Source organism: Cuculus canorus, chromosome 3 (assembly GCF_017976375.1).
Source record: "Cuculus canorus isolate bCucCan1 chromosome 3, bCucCan1.pri, whole genome shotgun sequence".
Lineage (NCBI taxonomy): Eukaryota > Metazoa > Chordata > Aves > Cuculiformes > Cuculidae > Cuculus > Cuculus canorus.
The window spans coordinates 3,681,508-3,701,196 of NC_071403.1; the positions used below are offsets into that span (position 1 = coordinate 3,681,508).

The 19,689-nt window shown below is 39.4% G+C and overlaps 1 protein-coding gene across 1 annotated transcript in view; it reads right to left on the reverse strand.

The window, feature by feature from the left end:
* The window catches only part of SNTG2 (syntrophin gamma 2), a 275,672-nt gene that overhangs the window by 90,817 nt on the left and 165,166 nt on the right, over positions 1 to 19,689 (reverse strand). The window contains exons 7-8 of the mRNA XM_054062992.1: positions 18,837 to 18,924; positions 10,173 to 10,264 (exon numbers count right to left, since the gene is read on the reverse strand). Of these exons, the coding sequence (XP_053918967.1) occupies positions 10,173 to 10,264; positions 18,837 to 18,924 (180 nt within the window). The remainder of the gene's footprint in view (positions 1 to 10,172; positions 10,265 to 18,836; positions 18,925 to 19,689) is intronic.

Sequence of the window (19,689 nt, forward strand, 5' to 3'; positions counted from 1 at the left end):
GCAATTTCTCTTCTTTCTGTGTCATATGACTCACAGCGCTTGGAAACTTGGTTATTTTATTATTTCTTTTAAACTCTCATTTATTTTAAATCTCTACGAGAAAAATGTCATAAACCCAGAAAGAAGTGTTTCTGAATCTTCCTATTATTTTACTTTGCAATTAGGGCCACACCTTGAAAGCAGTTACAGTGATATTTTAGGGTGACAGAACTCTTTCGTTAAACATGGACTTCAAACAGGTTGAAGGTGGGTTAATTCACTTTTGGAGTCAGTAATACCCAAGGTCATATTACTCAGCACGCTTAAGCTTACTTTAAAATATACTTTTCATCTCATATTACAAATAATCTCTGGCTGGCAGAAAGGCAAGCCTTGCAAAACCTTCCTAGTGGATGTTGTTGAAGGACGATAACTGAAGCAGCTATATATTGCAAACACTCTTATGCCACAATTAAGCAAAGAGGCAACAATAATTGGTACAGTTTATTCTTAGGAGACTAAACTAATTAGCATTAACAATGTCTTCTCTTGAACAAGGTACTTTTTTTCTTTGCTACAATAATGCCTTGCTGTTGTCACCAGCATTCAGAAACAAAGAGAGGACAGGAGAACTTGGTATGAATATCTGAGCTTTCAACTTTAAATGTAACCGGTACAAATGATTTCACAAAAGACATTTTTGTGTTCTATTAGAGTTTGATTTTCTAACAAAACTCCTTTATTTTGCAGTTATTTGCTAAACCCCATGCCTGAGGGTTTCAAGAGACCGGTGAGATACACCCTTGTACACTTAAGTTTCAATGAATCTATTGTCATTGATCTGAATTCCAAATTTAATTAATTGTCATTTTCATGAAGGCTGAAAGGGAAAGCAATCTAAAAGGAAATAAAAGGTTAGCAAATGTGATGCCCGCCTACGAGAAGTGATAGAAGGAGGATCTCAGGATCTACAGGACTGTCAGTCTGACTTTGGTGCTGGAGAAGGTTCTGGGGCAGATCATCTTCAATGCCAGCCTGCAACATGTACAAGATAACCAGGTGATCAAGCCAAGTCAGCACGGGTTTAGGAAAGGCAGGTCCTGCTTGAACAAGCGCATCTCCTAAGACAAGGGGACCCACTTAGTGGATGACGGAAAGACTGTGGATGTTGTCTGCTGAGACTCTACTAAAGCCTTTGACATTACCTCCACAGCATTCTCCTGGAAAAACTGGCTGCTCATGGCTTGGACAGGTGTACTCTTTGCTGGGTAAAATCTGACTGGATGGCTGTGCCAGGGGAGGTTTAGCTTGGAAATTAGGAATTATTACTTCATTGAAAAGGTTGTCAAGCTTTGGAATAGGCTGTCCAGGGAAGTGGTTGAGTCACCATCCCTGGAGGTATTTAAAAGGCAGGCAGATGTGGCACAGAGGGACAACGTTTAGTGGTGAACTCGGCAGCGTTAGGTTTACAGTTGGACATGATGATCTTCAAGGTCTTTTCCAACCTAAACAATTCTACATTTCTCTAAAATAAGAATCAAGTGTGATACCCATCAGGAAAAATATAACCTTTTATTGGTCATTTGGAATTTATCCGTTTTTTGCTTTAGAGGATTTATTATTTCTAAGTGCATCATTGAAGTCTTGAGCCTGTTCCATAAACTGTTATTTCTACCACGCACACACAAACTTAGAGGTATGACTAATTCCAGATTGCTGTCTTTGTTGATACTGGTTCAAAAAGAGATGACTATGACAATGCTGTTATTTATCTCTCGAGGTATTTTTGCTATTTTTGCTTTAGTGAGTATTGCCGGGAATGTCTGAGAAGAATATAATATAATTCTGTAAAATACGTATATGAAAATGCTAGCAACATTAATATATTGGGTATTTACATATTGAAATATTTTCCTCATAAATACAGTTCTAAGAACCATTAAATCATAGAATCATTAAATATCTTAAGTTGGAAGGGACTTATAAGGACCATTGAGTCCAATCCTTGCTCCTCACAGGACTACATAAAATTAAATCATATGACAAAGAGCACTGTCTAGATGGTCCTTAAGTGCTAAAAAACACCTTGATGGCTTCATTTTCTTATGCTATAACTGAAAACATCAACCAGTAAGTTTTAGCATATTTTGGTAAATATTATTTATTAGTAAATACTAACTTTCTTGCATCGTTTTGGCGCAAACTGGAGTGGGTCTTTTCAAAACTCTATTACTAAAAATATTACAGAAGATTCAAGAGAAAGGCCTTAAGATCCTATGCTTTTCAAATAGGCAGATTTGTCTTGCACTTATTCTGTAAAAGAGAATTAGCATTATAGAATTTCTTGCAACAGCACCAGCAACTGTTCAACTCACTGTGTATGAGATAAGCTTTCTATAGCCTTCAGTCAGGTCTGAGACTGAAAAAATACATATATACTGCATATGCAGATATTATATATATTTATATACATTGATAGGATGAGTTTTCAGTAGGTTGATGAAGTGATCTGACCAGTGCATGGCTGAGCATTTGCTAATCCTTATTCCAGGGATAGGCAGGAAGCAGAGGCTGGAGACGGACTGGAGAAGAAAAAAAAGACCTTTCTGTTTAGCAGTGAGAGAGTCTCACGTTACCTGTGTTGAACAACACAATTAACGGATGTTCAGTCGGGAACAGATACATCTTGTGATGCTCAGCTAAAGAAACACATTATTATGATATCTACTGTAAATAAGAGTCAATTAGAGCATTCAACTCGTCTCTAGAATTCAGAAGGATTTAATGATGATATCACAATACCTGTGCATTCCTTTGATGCAGCATCAATTCAGGAGAGGGTCTGTGCTTATTTATTTTTAATGGAATTCTTAGATCCCGGAGCACAGTTCTGTGACAGCTTTAAGAAGACAGTAATTATCTGCTGAATCAAATCATCAAATCATTTAATGGATAAAGGCTTCTATACGGGAAACAAGCCCTTCCAGATGAAGTAACAATTTGGACAAATAATTCGATGACTTTCTTTAAAATTCAGTGCAAGCAGAAACTTTTAATTACACAGCTCTATTCTACGTTATTTTAATTGACAGGTGTTGTCTAATTAAACGGAAGGTGAAACAGCATGTGAAACAAGGATACCACCCCTCCCTTTCTGTCACAGAAAAGAAACACTGTTTTAATGTTAATACTGCATCACACGCATGCTTTGGCAAGTTAATGATTGCTCTTGAAGATATTAAATGCTTTTTGATTAATGGATGGTTTTGCAGACACTGAGCACCTGTATGTGATGTTTACATGGAGCGTACGTACAGCAGAAGACATTAGAGACTTGAAGCATCCTATTCAGTGCAGCAGCTCCGTACTGCAATCAATGGGATTACTATTCTACTGGTGAGGAATAAATTAAAAATCCTTTCAATTATAGAAGTTTCTCTAGGAGTGATTTACAATGGAGCTATTAATGAATATTTCATTACAGCTGTGCTCCTAGGTGCTATTACATTATTATTTTTTTAATGAGCCAATGAGGTATGAGCCTGACTAAGATATTTTTAGAGAATACATATGGACTATTTGACAGAATTTTGCACCTTTTTCTTTAATTTGTTTCCCTCAGGCTAGTATGTAATTGGTTCCTAAGTAACCTCAACAACCTTGCCTGGAACACCTTTCCAGATATATTCTTCCTTCGGGGATAGGGTACAGGGGCCACAGTAGTTTATATTAAATCTCAGCACGAAAAGCGGGAAGCAATTATGCCTTTTCTCAGACCATAACAGCAGTCAGAAATCAAAACCCAACATTAAACATATAGAAGGAAAAGAACTGAACAAAACATAATGTTGGTATTTTGGTGCTACACTATAAACGCATGTACTTCAGCTGTTACAGACAGCTCTCCGCAGCCTTTCCCATCCCCAAATGGGGTGTGTTGTCCTTGCTTAGAAAAATTTGCTCCAGGTTAGGGAATTTCTTTGAACTCTATGCAAGTCTACACATCCCTCAGGGTGAATCTGAGACTTGACTCTTGCTTGTGTCACTAACTAGGAGCTCAGTAAGGGTCAATTTGTTGCAGCAACATGTGGAATGACACTGGATGCAACTTTATAGGAGAACTCGCCTCAATTTTACTATCAGTTTTCACTAGAAAATATCTCTAGCATGTACCTGATCTGCAGGAGTTCACCCATCCTTACATCAAATCTAGAAATAGGTCATCACTGTACGCCCCTCTGTTTCCATGCTGATCGTTACCTTAGTCTGGTATTTGGAACAGTAATCAAACACCAACTTGGGGCAAAAGTAGACAGATCTTTTGAGATGAAAAGGAAAATTTGCTTTCATTTCTTCTAACAATTCAGCTTCCTCATTTAGTCTTCAATCTCACGAATGTCACATGTATTTCCCTTTAACCAAGGACTTCTGATCCTCCCTGCCAATACACATGAAAGACGAGTGCTCTTTCTGTTCACCACGCTGGAGACAGGTGAGTAATGGTCATAATTTAATTTACTGATACAACAGAGTCCTAAATTTCTCACTTCTCTTTATAATCTAGCTATGACCTGAAGTGGCCCACTCTGTACCTTTGTAGTCACGGGCAGGAGAACAGATAATAATAGAAAACAGATATTTTTTTTCCCAAGAGTCAGATACAAATTTAATCCCTCCACAGCCCTCATTTTGCACTCCTGAATATCACATGCCAAACAGAAGAGCATAAGCCATTAATAAGTAACACTGCTCCCCCAAACTCCTTTGTCTATCTATGCAACTGAAAAGTGCTCAATGCACTCGGTGCAACCCACAGAGCAATACAACTCCCTCTAAAGCAGACTCCTGGTGACTAGTCAGATAAATTGCTGCCTGTGATCCATCAAGTAAACTACAGAACTCAAAATAGTTTAATCATAAGTGTAATTAAAAATAAAGGAAACAAATAAGGAGAAAGAAAACGACTGCATTTCCACCAGTGATTAAAAAGAAGGCAATTAGTTGGCTTCATCTGCTAAGGCATTTGCTTTTTGCTGCTGCTGCTGCAAACTAAAATGAACAAATTCATAAGAACTACAGAAAACAATGCTTTCACAAAAAAGGCTGTGTATGGGAAAAAATACGCATAATTAAAAACTGAAATTGGATACCTACGAAACGCAAGTTTCTGTTTTATACTTGGCATATTAGTTCTATTGTGATCTTTCTATGCTTTTTTTCTGAAAGACAAATAACAAAGCCGTAATCTTTTAACTGACTTTCTTGGTCTTTGACTTCTTTCCCCGTCACAACAGACTTGGATTTAGGCCAGCCCTGCCTAAAAAACTAACGCTGCCTTTTTGACAGTGTGTGAATATCAAATTATCTTTCAGTGTTTTAAGTGAATTCTTCTAAAACTAGAATTAGATGTCATAAAACAGCAAACATTGCTCAGTGTTCCTTTATTTAGCAGCTAGGAAGACTTTCTTTGTATTTTCAACACCATATTTCTTTTCATCAGCTTTTGTTAAAGCTCTAATTTAAAAAAAAAAATAACAATAGATCCCAAATCCATATTTGACTTAAAACAGGTGTTTCATTTCTGAGAAGAATAAAGGACCAACCTGATCAATCAGATGTTAAATACTAGAAGAAATAAGTCTGCTAAAAGGATTAGCAGTGACAGTGGGGATGAATACAACTAAAAGATAAGACTTAGAGACACCTCTTATTCACTTCATTAGTGTCATAGCAAAACTCCAAAGAAAATCTCATCAGAAGTCAAATAACACAGAACATTTGAACTGCTGAATCCAAATTAAACAATTTCAATACTCAGTTATCAAAAACTTTTCCTTAATTCTACAGTAGTGGAGCAGGAAAGTGCTATTAAGCTCTTTCCAGCTTCTAATGCTATGATTTCTGAGACATGTAAACAGAAACAGAAAATTTGGATTGTTTTTATCTGTAGGTGGAAAGGGGACAGACACTTTGTATTTTTATTAATGGAGGAAAAGGAGCACACTTATTTGCAGTGTGTTTAACTCATTTCATAAAGGTCCTCAGCACAGCAGCAGTCCAAAATATTTAAGTGTAGCTGGCTGTGTTCACTTATTTTCTCTTCAGTAAGTAAATGGAAGACACGGTGATGATTACATTCATGAGAGTAACCAGCGCTGTAGCTCTACGCCAGCTATTTTTTGTATTTATTACATTAATTACATTTTCTGCACATATATTACCAAATGATACACTGAATTGGGCATCAATTTAAAGTTATATTGCTTTCATATTCAGTAAGAAAATAATGGATTTTTAGATCAAGAGTTGGCAGAATCTATCGGTATCAAATGCTAAACCTTTCTAATAGAAAAAGTATTGATCTGGAATCCTGAAACTTTTCTTCTTTAAAGTGAGCTGCGCGATGATAAAAATGAAGACTAAAATAAAATTTAAGAATGATCAGTAGTGAGTTTATAATGAATTGGAAGACACTACAGAAACGTTAAAAAGATGAAACTATTGAAGTTTCAGGAGTACGGCATCAATTAAATCTCAGTTCAATTATCTGGTCACACACTCCACTATAGTATCCATCAGAAATAGCTTCTACTCTCAGTAAGAGGATGTCCACCATATTTCTTGGATCCTCTTCCCTTTTTGCCTTTATCATAGAATAACAGAATGGTTTGGGTTGGAAGGGACCTTAAAGCCCATCCAGTTCCACCCCTGCCATGGGCAGGGACACCTCCCACTGGCTCAGGCTGCCCAAGGCCCATCCAACCTGGCCTGGAACCCCTCCAGGGATGGGGCAGCCACAGCTTCCCTGGGCAACCTGGGCCAGGGCCTCACCACCCTCATGGTGAAGAATGCTTTATGGGTTTGGGATTGAGCCTATGGCTCATTCTCTCATTGTAGAGCAAGGACTACCATAGACATTAAAGATTTAGCATCTTAAGGGTCCTACAAGGAGTTCAACACATGTAACTTTTCTTTTTTAGAAACTGTACCTGGTGATGAAGTAGGCAATGTCTTTTCTAAAGCAAAACTTATTTAGTTTAAGAGATGAAACGAAGCCATCAAGGAAAAAATATTTTAAAGCAATTTAGAAAATTGTAAGTGCCTGTTTAGACTCATTTAACCAACTAAACAAAACATACACTATCAAAACTAAATTAAAGTTCTTAAACTACGTGAACACATAGAAAATCATGATTATTCCGGTCTAACTTTACTTATTAGAACATCACTTTTAGGCAATTTAGGGAAGCTGGATTTTCAAAGAAATTAAAGTTGACTATATCCTCCCTTTGCATAGTAACATATTATTCAATGGTGTCTTAAACAGTAATTTATTTCTGGTCTCCCCAAACTCCCCAATTTCTCCAGGCAGCTGGCCTGGACATCTGGGATATCTGCACATCTAGCAGAATATCTCTCTAGTATTTTCTTCATTTTGTAGTTAGAAACCTTTGGGTAAACAACCTGTAATCACTAGGCTAGAGATTACCTCCTCTGAACTTACTATGTTGCTCCCTGAAACTTTATGTTGTGTTTAATAAACCACTTATAAGATACAGATGAATGTACCTGCCACTACCTGTCTCTACAGAATTTGTCACAGTGCCCAAGCACAAAATAATTAGGTGTGAAGAGAGCACTTCAGCTCATTTCTCTGTGTTCCAGTTAAAGTGCTATACTGCAATCTGCTCTGATATTATACGGAGGGTGCATATAAATCCTGAAGATGATATCACATCACATATAATGGATACTTATAATGGATACTTCACAGCAGAGGTGATAAAGATATATCTAACAGTGGCAAGGTAGCACCAGGACTAAAAATGCTATAATCATACTAGGTAGGAGCAGCTTGAATTTAACATGGCTAAACTACTTTCTATAAACTATATCCTATAAACATATAGCTATATCCTAACTACAGCATATTCTATTGTGTCATGTGAATGCTACAGCCTGAACACAGTATTAGCTCAAGTGTCAATAAATTACTTTATTTCAGAAGAGACATGCTGAATAACAGCTCAGTAAAACTGGCATAGCAGTAATTCCTTACCTCTCCTTCTTGTCCTTTCCTTTACGTTACGTACTTTTTGGAGCAGCATTTCCACTGGTGAATATATATGTGCATGGTCGTACGGCATGGATCTGACTGTGGTTAGGAAGGTACATGCAACTGCAACACAAACTTACAAGACGCAGTACTCAAGGTGAGTCCAATTCCCCTACCAAGGTGTCATTAAAAAGAGATTTAAATATCCTTAGCTTTATGGGGCAATACCAATACAGGACAAGTAAATTCTGCTCCTCCTTTACCATAAAAATGAAAATATCTAACTAAAAAAAAACAGAAGGACTCACTGGCTAACAGTTGAAATAGATTTATAACCACTGTTGAAGATCTGATCTCAGCTAAGTTGCACTCACAGCTTAGTTGGATAAAACTTAGACCGCACACCTCCAGTGGACCATTCCAAAAGCCAGTCAGTCCTGCTCGGAATATTTAAAACCTTGGTTTTGCATTTTACTGTAAGAATATGGCAATTTTTCATTCTGTTTCCTATGAAGGGAGATCATGACTTTTTTACTAGGCTAGATAAAATGTAGATTGTCTTGCTTTATTTCACTTTGAGGCCACAGTGCCTGGTGCATACATAGCTCCTTACATCAAGCTACATAAAAACAAGCTCGTACCTTAATATTTCCCTTTTTTTTTTTAACTTTCTGTTTTTCGAACCATATTTCAAGCTTACACACAGTTTTTTTGTGTGCTGCCTTGGAAACCGAGTCTAAATTACTCTGTTACAAGTCTACAAAACTCCAGCCATTTATTTACGTTTTTAGAATGCATAGAATCCAAAGTGCGCAATTCCCGCAGTACAGTCATAATGACTGTTATTATGGCACACTCATTTTAGCGCTTAATAGGCATTAATTTACTAAAACATGCTAACGCACACACAGGCAATCATCTGACCACAGCCCTCTTCTTATAACGTAAGCTCTTTGCAGAAAGGATCTTGTTTGTCTGCAGAGCGCCTGGTAGACGAGCTCTGGAATGTTGAGGACAGGCTGGGGTTCTTTAGTAAAACAATAATATAAAGCGACTAAAAGTTAATAAATACCTGGATAACAAAACCAAATAAACATGAAATCTTCTGTATCAAGGCTCAGTTTGCACCCCAAACACTGAGGGTTATTTTATCTATCGTATGCATGTGATATATTCCTATTATCATCTGGGTATATATATATTCATCAGATGAAAACTAATCTTCAGGACTAGTTTAGAAGGATAGTGTTACAAAAACTGCAAAGCTTGGGAGGAGGGCAGTGAGCAGTAGACACTGACATCTCTGTCTGAGACAGAAAGAAAAAGAAAAACAGAGGAAAGGAGAAGCCTTCACACCATTCACTGGACCTTCCTTCTGCAAACTCTAATATCCAGCTGCAAGATTAAAGCTGCAATTTATTAGAATCTAAACAAGTTTTAAGCATGAAGGCCCATGTCCTTGTAGAGCTAGTATTTACTTCTTCAATCTTCATTTTTAATAGAGCAACACCATTGCCTACAAGACAACCTATCTTCTTTGGCTTTGGTGACTAGCATTTTTCTTTCCCCGCAATGCTGCAATTAATTCAATCACAGCTTTTTTGTTCCCCACAAAAAAGAAAGAAGAACTGGATATCCTCTGGATTAAAGAAACAGTCCTTTTTTTCCCCTTATATCTGGTTTCCTATCTTATTTCTTCTCTTTTTCTCCTTTTCTTTCCTACCACAAATTTTTGCTTCAATAATTCAGCTTTGCATTATTTTCTGAATTCCATGTACACCTCAGCACCTCTAACTGGACTAAATTCAATGCTACGATATTACAATTCAAGAAAGCATGACAAAAGCTCACATGAATCCACACCTAAACAATGATTAAATCTTGCTATGCTGACTGCTACAAGCTTCTCAGTTGCCTCAGAGTAAGAATTTAGGAGCCCAGGGCCCCACGTAGATTACTTTGTAAGTAGAGAATTTTACAATATATACACTTAAAAATCAATCAATCCATCAAACAAAAAAGCAAACACCAGCAACAAAATTAGGGTAGCCTTGCAGTCCTACAGCAGCATTTAGAAGTTCAGAATGGAAGAGAACTGACATAGCTTACATAGTGTTTTTATTATTCAATTGCTTACAGTATTAGTTGAGTTCCCATTTAAATGTAAGCCACTATCAAAGAGAGGTGATGAAGCTCCACTGCTGTGATCACTGGATGGTCCAGGGGAACCTGGAAATCAAATCAGGAAAAAGAATAGCTTAGGTTAAAAATACATGTGTATATCAGTCAATATCTATTTCACTGTAAAACACAAGAAGAATTTTTAATATAAATCTTCAAACCAAGACAGAAGTAATACTTGGATTTTAGAATACCATCCAATAAAATGTGTCTGGCCAAATGCTGTATTTAAGGTCTAGAAAGCAAAAAGTATCTAGACATCATTTTAAAGAGGTTGTGCTAATGGGAACTTACTTGTATGCTTAACTGTGCAGGATTAAGCCCCTTTTTTTCCACTGAGAATGAGATATTCAAAACCAGTCAAATCCCATGAATGAATTCTATTCATAATATAAAATGAATAAATTTCCCATTGACCACTGAAAGTCTCACCTTGGACTGTATTTATAAACAAAGCTAATCATAAACTCTCAGGCAAGTACTAACTGTGAACGTACATATACTTTATTAATGGATATAACTTTTTCTTGAGATGTCGGCTATTTCCAAGAATGATAGACCTTCTCAATATAAGGAATTAAAATCAAACAGTCATCTTGAAATGCTACTACTACGTTAATGAGATTACACAGTTATATTCTTCAATATATCTCTTCCTATAGCAGTTATGTATCATGATTCTGCTTTAGTAGGTAAAGTGACTCCAGGAAAGCTTAATATTTTTGTAACGTACAATAATGGAAACAACACAAAGTCACATCATTGTGTGATTTTTTTGCTTAAATGTAAAACGTTATCATATAGCACCAAAAATATACAATTACTGTCAGACAGCACTTGGTCTTACCAATAAAGGACATAAAATCGATTTCACAGCATTATATACATCATCATTGAAAACTCATTTTTCTATCCAAAGAAATCACCTTAAATTGTCTGCAGATCATCTCACGTTATGCCAAGTCTAATATCACAAGAGTCAAAAAGTCATTCATAGATCTGAAAGATTTAGCAAAATGGAATTTAATTCAACATAAGCTCATTTTTCTCCGTAACAAATCTCTATTAGTTCAGTGCTGAGGTCTCAGAATTATATCCTGAATTCTGAAGTTTCAGCATGTTTTAACGCAGAGTCCTTTCTGCAGTGTTAGTCAATGTCAGCAGAAGGAACCTTTATGCTTTCGTTGTATGGTTCTAGCCCGAGCACCAACTTCAGGAGCAAGCTACAACATTTTCTACTTACTATACGCATACAGTTGACCACAAAAATTGATGTTCACACTCACAGGTGACCACAGTGAGATCCTGGAATGGAAGATCATTTCTCCTTTTCTTTTAATAATAGCAATGAAATAAAAATGTTGTCACTGAATTCTCCACCGAAGCATCTGTGTATTTGAGAATCCCACTGACTCTGGCAGTGGAGGACTATGAGTGGTCCATGAGTCAATCAGATTCTTAACGTGGCATAATCCCACCTCTTCAGCACTTCGAGCATATCAAAATACATGGATTTTCAAACCTCTAAATGCAGGCTTTAGCATAATACAAAATATAACATCAGGGTTTTTTGTTTTGTTTTGTTTATACATAAACTGTCATCCATTACATGGGAAAGCTAAGAATAAAAGATTAAGGAACAAATTTCCCTCCTCCTACAGTGTCCCTGCAGTCTTCTTTTTCAATTCAGCAGTTTTCTTTGGTTTTCTGAGTCAGAACAAACTACTCTCAGGCTATATTGGGTGGACAGTACGGTGGATAAGAAACTGGTTGGATGGTCAAATTCAACAAGTAGTGGTCAATGGCTCAAAGTCCAGATGAAGATCTGTGACGTGTGGTGTCCCTCAGGGGTCTGTACCAGGACCTGTGTTGTTTAATATGTTTATCAGTGATATTGACAGTGAGATGGAGGGCACCCTCAGCAAGTTTGCAGATGACACCAAGCTGAGTGGTGTAGTTACCATACCAGAAGCACAGGATGTCATCCAGAGGGACCTGGACAGGCTGAAGAAGCGGGGCTGTGAGAACCTCATGAGGTTCAACAAGGCCAAGTGTAAGGTCCTGCACCTGGATCAGGGCAATCCCCATTTTCAGTACAGATGGGGGATGATGTGATTGAGAGCAGCCCTGTGGAGAAGGACTTGGGGGCGCTGGTCGATGAGAACCTCAACATGAGCCGGCAATGTGCGCTCACAGCCCAGAACGGTGTCCTGGGCTGCATCCAAAGCAGCGTGGCCAGCAGGGCGAGGGAGGGGATTCTGCCCCTCTACTCCTCTCTTGTGAGACCTCAGCTGGAATAGTGTGTCCAGTTCTGGAATCTTCAACATAAGAAAGAGATGGAGCTGTTGGAACGGGTCCAGAGGAGGACTACAAAGATGATTGGAGGGCTGGAGCACCTTCCCTATGGGGACAGGCTGAGAGAGTTGGGGTTGTTCAGCCTGGAGAAGAGAAGGCTCTGAGATCTTACAGCGACCTTCCAGTACCTGAAGGGGCTACAGGAAAGCTGGAGAGGGGCTATTCACTAAGGCTTGTGGTGATAGGATGAGGGGGAATGGGAATAAACTGGAGAGGGATAGATTTAGATGAGACATTGAGAAGAATTTCTTCACCATGAGAGTGGTGAGGCCCTGGCCCAGGTTGCCCAGGGAAGCTGTGGCTGCCCCATCCCTGGAGGTGTTCCAGGCCAGGTTGGATGGGCCTTGGGCAGCCTGAGCCAGTGGGAGGTGTCCCTGCCCATGGCAGGGGGGTTGGAACTGGATGATCTTTAAGGTCCCTTCCAACCCAAACTACTCTATGATTCTATATCACTTCCACCACGTGATCACAAGCAAGTTTACAAGCCTTTCAGTTTGCTTCCAGCCTCTTTTGCCCCACTCACTAATGAACCAGTCCTTCATGGCCTCATTCAGAAGCACTTTAAAAGCTCCATCTGTATATGCTCAGCTGCTTTCACAGAAGGTGCAGTGCTCTTCTTTCTCCAAAGAGCTACGTTTGCCTCCCCACGTGGCAGCCCTAGAGCCATCAGGCAGGTTATCATCCCTGTTTTTAGAAGAAAACTCATTATATACCCACACGTGATGAACGATACCAAATGTATTAACACAAATTAAATCTTGTGCTATCTGCTACTGTAGGCCTTGCCGAAGTAGATGGGACTTCAAAACCAGTGTTAAGTATTAGTCTGAACTCAGGAATGTTATCTTGAGACAAAACACCAAAATGAAATGTTTATGTAAAATAAAACATCTGCTACAGGTAGTGCTTCCCCCACGATTACAATATAGTATCGTGAGGGGTACTGATGCCAGAAAAAAAGGAATTATTCGGTATGTTGTGAGATCTCCAGCAATCATCATTGCCTAGATCTCCTCCTAACCCACCCAAACCCTAGACAGCGAGCTTAGGAGAAACGCCAACCCATACTATCACGGACTTTATCTGTTTAATTTCCTTATTATTAGCAGTGGCATTTTTGGTCTTTTGCGAAGGCGGCATCAGGAAGGATCTGTGGGTGAGGAGAAGATCTTTGCCTGATCTCTACCTGGGCAACAGCTGAGTATGCTCAGAGAAACAAAGAAACCGACTTACCCTGTAAGGGAAAAAGGTGTCAGAGAAAAAGAGAGAAAGAAAGGAAAAGGGAGCCTGCAGTTCACAAAAGAGACTGAGACGCCCCTGGAGGTAGCAGGAAAAAGCCAGGCAGAACTCCGAGGTGAGGGAAAGAAACTTTACAAGGATCACAGGGGATTTTGCACAGCTGGCAGTAACTCAGGAAATCACCAAGCTCGCTGACACTAAACCTACAGCAAGAACTCATTTGCAGCAGTACAGGTAACACTTCTTTATAAATCCTTTTGTACTCTTTTTGACAGAAACACTCAGATTTTTCGATTTCAAAAGTCAGGTATTCTACTACTTATTTTAATAAAGCCTGGATTTTATTTTTAACTTTAAAAGCCTTTCCTACACCTTGAAAAGTTTCTATTAAAGTTCCGATCAGTTCAGAGTCCAACCAACAGATGGTGGTTTATTTCAGTCAATGAATTATACTACATCTCTAAATCATAAACTCCTCAACACCCAGAACTGTAGAGCTCAATGTAAAGCAAGTAGTCAGCAAGACTATCCTTTACAATATGTTGTTGTATGATCAGCACTAGTGAATGATATCAGAAACCCCTTCTAAATAAATAAAATCTCATTTATCTACCTTGCTAATTATGTCATAGGCAACCTCCGATAGGCAAAAAAGCCTACTCCAGAACAATCAAAAAATTAAAAAATCCCGATAATTTCAATTACATTTTAGGCTTTGAGACTTCAGAATAATCTGATAATTTGTTATAATCATCAAAAGTGGGTATATCTCTGCCCATGGCAGGGGGGTTGGAACAAGATGATCTTTAAGGTCCCTTCCAGCCCTAACTATTCTATGATTCTATGAAAAAGAAGAATGCTGAAGAGAGCCTGCTTTACCATAAAATGTCCTGAAGCGTCTTCTCAGCAGCAGTGAATGTTATCTAAAAGGTCCTACAAGCCCTGCTCATCTCTGGGATGGGTAATGGACTTAGCTCCAGAAAATCCTAAATCTCAATACCCAGCAACTGATGTTATTTCATAACAGGCTAACAAATAACCTTCATGTCTATTAACGACCTCCTGATCTGGCTCCAAAACGCCAAATTCATTTCTTTGGTTTCCAAAACCACAAATGTATCCTCTGTATTACTGACACTGACTTTAGAGTGAACCACAGGATAGCAGAGAAGGAATCCTCATAGTCATGGAGCCAGATAACCCAACGAAGCAGAGTTAATGACCCTACCGGTCCATGCTAACTTCTGATCCAGGCCTGACAGCTTTTTTTAAGAAACAAGTATTTCACCTATGCAAAATTATGCCAAGAATTCTGCAATGATTTTAAAAAAATTGCTGACCAAACTCCTGTGACAGAGAATATTTGTTGCCATCATTTAATTTATGATTATGGGCAGTATTGTAATAGTCTAGTGAGGGACAAGAGTCTCTGGCAGCTGTGAAAAAGACAATGATCGATACTGGCATACCACCCCGGGTTAGGGAATTCTCCAAACACAGAACTAACAATCATTATCGCATCCTTAAGTGCCAGTTAATCAGTACCCATGCCAAACCCTATAGTTGTTCACAGCAAAAGAGTGAAGCAACCAGAAAAATGTGTTGAGAAGACTAGGCAGATATTTCTGTGTTATGACATCTCGTGCCTTTGCTAGTTATGGCATGAAATAATGTAGGGAAGGAAGAGGTACGGGAAGGAAGCAGTAAAGAAAGATGCTACTCCTGAAGATATTAAGAAATAGTAATAACATGCTTTAATAGGAAAAGACAGTATGCTTGCATTTGGAGCGAACACACCACTGCCAGAACTGCCAGCATAGCAGCTGGTCTGATTGAAGGCATGACGGTAGGGGACCATGTGCCTGAGCCTTCTGGGGTGCCAGGACAGTCAGAGATACACGCCTCTGAATAGTCATGATACATGCACTTGAATAGTGGCTGCAATGTGAGTTGGGAAGTACTTAATTGCACAGTAGAATTGCTACTTGCCTTGTTATGGTGCCACTGATACTTCATGACTGAAATTCCCTTTTCTGCGGGGGGTTTGTAGAAAGCTCTTGAAATGGGATGCTTTGCCCCAACCCTGCTATTCTCCTTACCTTCTGTGTGCGGCTCTAAACGAGGCTTGCTTTCCAGATTTTCATACCCCTTATTTCCTTATTTCCTTACCACAAGAATAAGTATTTATGTCAAGTCACCTACCAAAGGTCACCTCACTCATTCAGCTTGGATGGCTGCACAGAACACCCTGGAGAGGAGCTGGCGAGCTCTGTGCTGAGGTCCACGTACAGTTCAGAAGAAGAGTAATTTCTTACGTTCTTCAGCTGTCTTACCATACTTTGAAAGTCCTTCTGTTGAGTATGTAGGATAGGAATGAAGGTGTGGGATCATTCATGGGACTGAGCAGGACAGTATAGCACTTGCCAAAGATTTATTTGTGTTCTGCATAAAGGAGGAAGTCTGTAAGCTACCCAAAATGCAGAGTTTGTATTTGACATAAACAGGCTGGACCACTGGGCTGAGACAAGTGGTATGAGGTTCAACAAGGCCAAATGCTGTGTCCTGAACTTGGGGCACAACAACCCTGTGCAGCTACAGACTATAGGAAGAGTGGCTAGAAAGGTGCCCGGAGGAGAAGAACCTTGGAGTGTTGTTTGACAGCGACTGAACGTGAGCCAGCAGTGTGCCCAGGTGGCCAAGAAGGCCAATGGCATCTTGGCTTGGATCAGAAACAGCGTGACCAGCAGGGCCAGGGAGGTTATTCTCCCTCTGTACTCAGCACTGGGGAGACCGCACCTTGAGTACTGTGTTCAGTTCTGGGCCCCTCACCACAAGAAGGATGTTGAGGCTCTGGAGCGTGTCCAGAGAAGAGCAACAAAGCTGGTGAGGGGGCTGGAGAACAAGTCTGACGAGGAGCGGCTGAGAGAGCTGGGGTTGTTCAGCCTTGAGAAGAGGAGGCTGAGGGGAGACCTTATTGCTCTCTACAACTACCTGAAAGGAGGTTGTGGAGAGGAGGGAGCTGGGCTCTTCTCCCAAGTGACAGGGGACAGGACAAGGGGGAATGGCCTCACGTTCCACCAGGGGAGGTTCAGGCTGCATGCCAGGAAAAAAATTTTCACCAAAAGGGTCATTAAGCACTGGCAGAGGCTGCCCAGGGAGGGGGCTGATTCCCCATCTCTGGAGGTATTTAAAAGACAGGTAGATCAGGTGCTCAGGGACATGGTTTAGTGGCAGGTAGGAATGGTTGGACTCAACGACCTAAGAGGTCTTTTCCAACCTGGTGATTCTATGATTCTAGGACTCTATGTCTCTTTCATTTAAGAAGTATTGCTTCTCAAGCTTCATTGCTTGCTGATAGTCTATGAAAGCTTGTCTGAAATGGCAATGTCTTTCCTATTCCAACAGGTTTTCTTTGAACAACACTAATCAGAGGCAGGCTCTAAACGGTCATGGAACAGCCTCTTTAAGAAGATGAAGGTTTTTGTAAGGTGAAACTTCCTCGTTCAAGGCTACAGAAGAGACAGAAGTTTTGCACACATCTCTGGTCACATGGAGATAGAAGATAATCTCATCTCACTGCTCATCACTGCTTCTTTTTTCCAGAAATATCACTTTATGGAAGCTGTGATGTGATCTCAGTTTCCCAGACAGGAATGGCTGCAGTGCCTCCTGGAAAGAAAGGCAATGAAGGAGTCAGTCAGCTAAGTTCTTCTTCTCTCCCATGATGTACCAAGAGGGCACCAATATTCCTGGACCTGCATGAACTCCTTGTGAAGGTGTCAATTGTCTCTTACAGAGTGTGTATTCAGTGTAGGTGGCAAGAGTTTAGCGGGCAGGGTGGCTCCAGTGGTGGGACGTGGTCAGGACCTGCCCCATGCTGGACACAGCAAGTTCCAGCCAGCTCCAACAGACCTACTGCAAAGCACAGCAGCCAAAGCGGTGGCACCTCTACTAAACCAGTCAAGAACGAACAAAACGCTGAACAGCAGAGAGAAGAGCGAGGAAAAAAGTGGGAGAGAAAATTATATGAACGTCAAGATTAGTGAAGAAGGAGAGGGAGGAGATGTTTCAGGCATTGGAACAGAGATCCCCCTGCAGTTCATGGAGACATTCTGGAGAAGGAGGTATTTCCCTGCAGGCCACGAAGGACCATGTTGGTGCAGATATCCACACTGCAGCCGATGAGGGATCCCATGCAGGAGCAGGTGGATATGCCCTGAATGAAGCTGCAGCCTGTGGGGGACACAGTGGCACACCGAAATGACAAGAACTAGACCTATGACACCAATGATTCTGATGAAATCAGGAAAAACAAGTACATAGTGGAGCCCAACTTACATAGATCCCCCAAGCAAGATACATTTTAGATCTGTTTTGCTTAATTTGGAAAACGAATCATGTGTAACTGAGGGCAAAATTATTTGGTCTGATTAAGTTAGCTGATATATTACGTACACTTTTCTACTTGCAACATTGATTTCAAGTCATAATCTTGAATATTTGTATTTGCTAACCAGAAGTACGAAAAGTTTTCCTCTTCTGCATTGTTCATAAATGTCTTATTATTGTTACTCCTAAACTACTCAGGTGTCGTATTTTAATTCTGTTCTCTGACAAAAATGATCAAAATATCAGAGGAATTTATGAAATATGCACAAGTATTGTTATCCATTTGTTTGCTAAGTATTCTGAAATTACCTTTCAATGTGAACGTATGATGCAAATGTTTATAAACACTACTTTATTGTATCCAGGCAAAGCTTCTGTAGAAAAATTTCCAGATATCTCCCACGATTGTACTGCATTTTAATGAGGTTTTCAGTTTTATTTTGAATAAACTATACAGAAGCAGTCATGCAGTATATATTAAATTCTTATATGTCAAGCAATAAAGTACACACAAAATTTTCTGTTTCTTCCTGTAAAACACTCAAGGCTTGAATTTCTATTTCTGTCACCGTCATCTTACCAAGAAAAAACTGCAAAGAGGAAAACAAACTACTCCTATCCGTTAATTTCCTCTTACCTAATGGGAGCTTTAAAAATGATGGAGCTTCCCTGAGGTACTGAACAGTGATGGTAACTTCATCGCCAGCATTTCGCAGTAGGTGCACCTGTCAGTGTGACAAATAACAGCTACTTTAAAGCAAAGAACCACCAGTCATGGAAAGCACATTACTCACAATGAAATCAACACCTCTGCTGATCTAGAATAAATTCAGTATGAACATTTCTGACTGGGAATGAATACTGTCTTGAGAGTCGAGCCACGCCAACAATGGATGGGCAATGGAACAACCTGAATAAATAATTTAATGGACAACCTGAAGCTGAACACAACTTCTACAAACAAACGGATTTTGTAGAAGTGGTATATGGTCATGGGGAAACATGTTTATTGAGATAAAATACATTAATTGCGTGCGCATACACACAAACAGACACATAAATATGTATTAATACATCATATATATCTAGATGTTAAGTATTTGGTTTGATTTAGTTAGGTGATGCATTAAGTATATTTCTCTCTTTCAAATATAGTCTTGATTTCTGTGACTGTCTTCATTCTTTGTCAGTATTTTCTAACCAGAAGGGAACATATATGCAGACACATATGTCTATAAGCACACGTATTAAAATATCAGAATTCAATTAAACGCATAGCACATTAACACATAAGGAGATTTTTTAAATGCAGAACTTCAAGTAACGTCTGACAGAACTCAATTCCTATTGCAGGGCAGAGGTATTCCCTGGTTTCAAATCCATGACTCTAAGCTATTGCGTTTGGTTCGTACACACAAGGTCTGCAGCCCTTATCTCATTTGTAAGAAACCCATGCAAAGATCTGTGACCTCTAATCTGAGCACAACTGG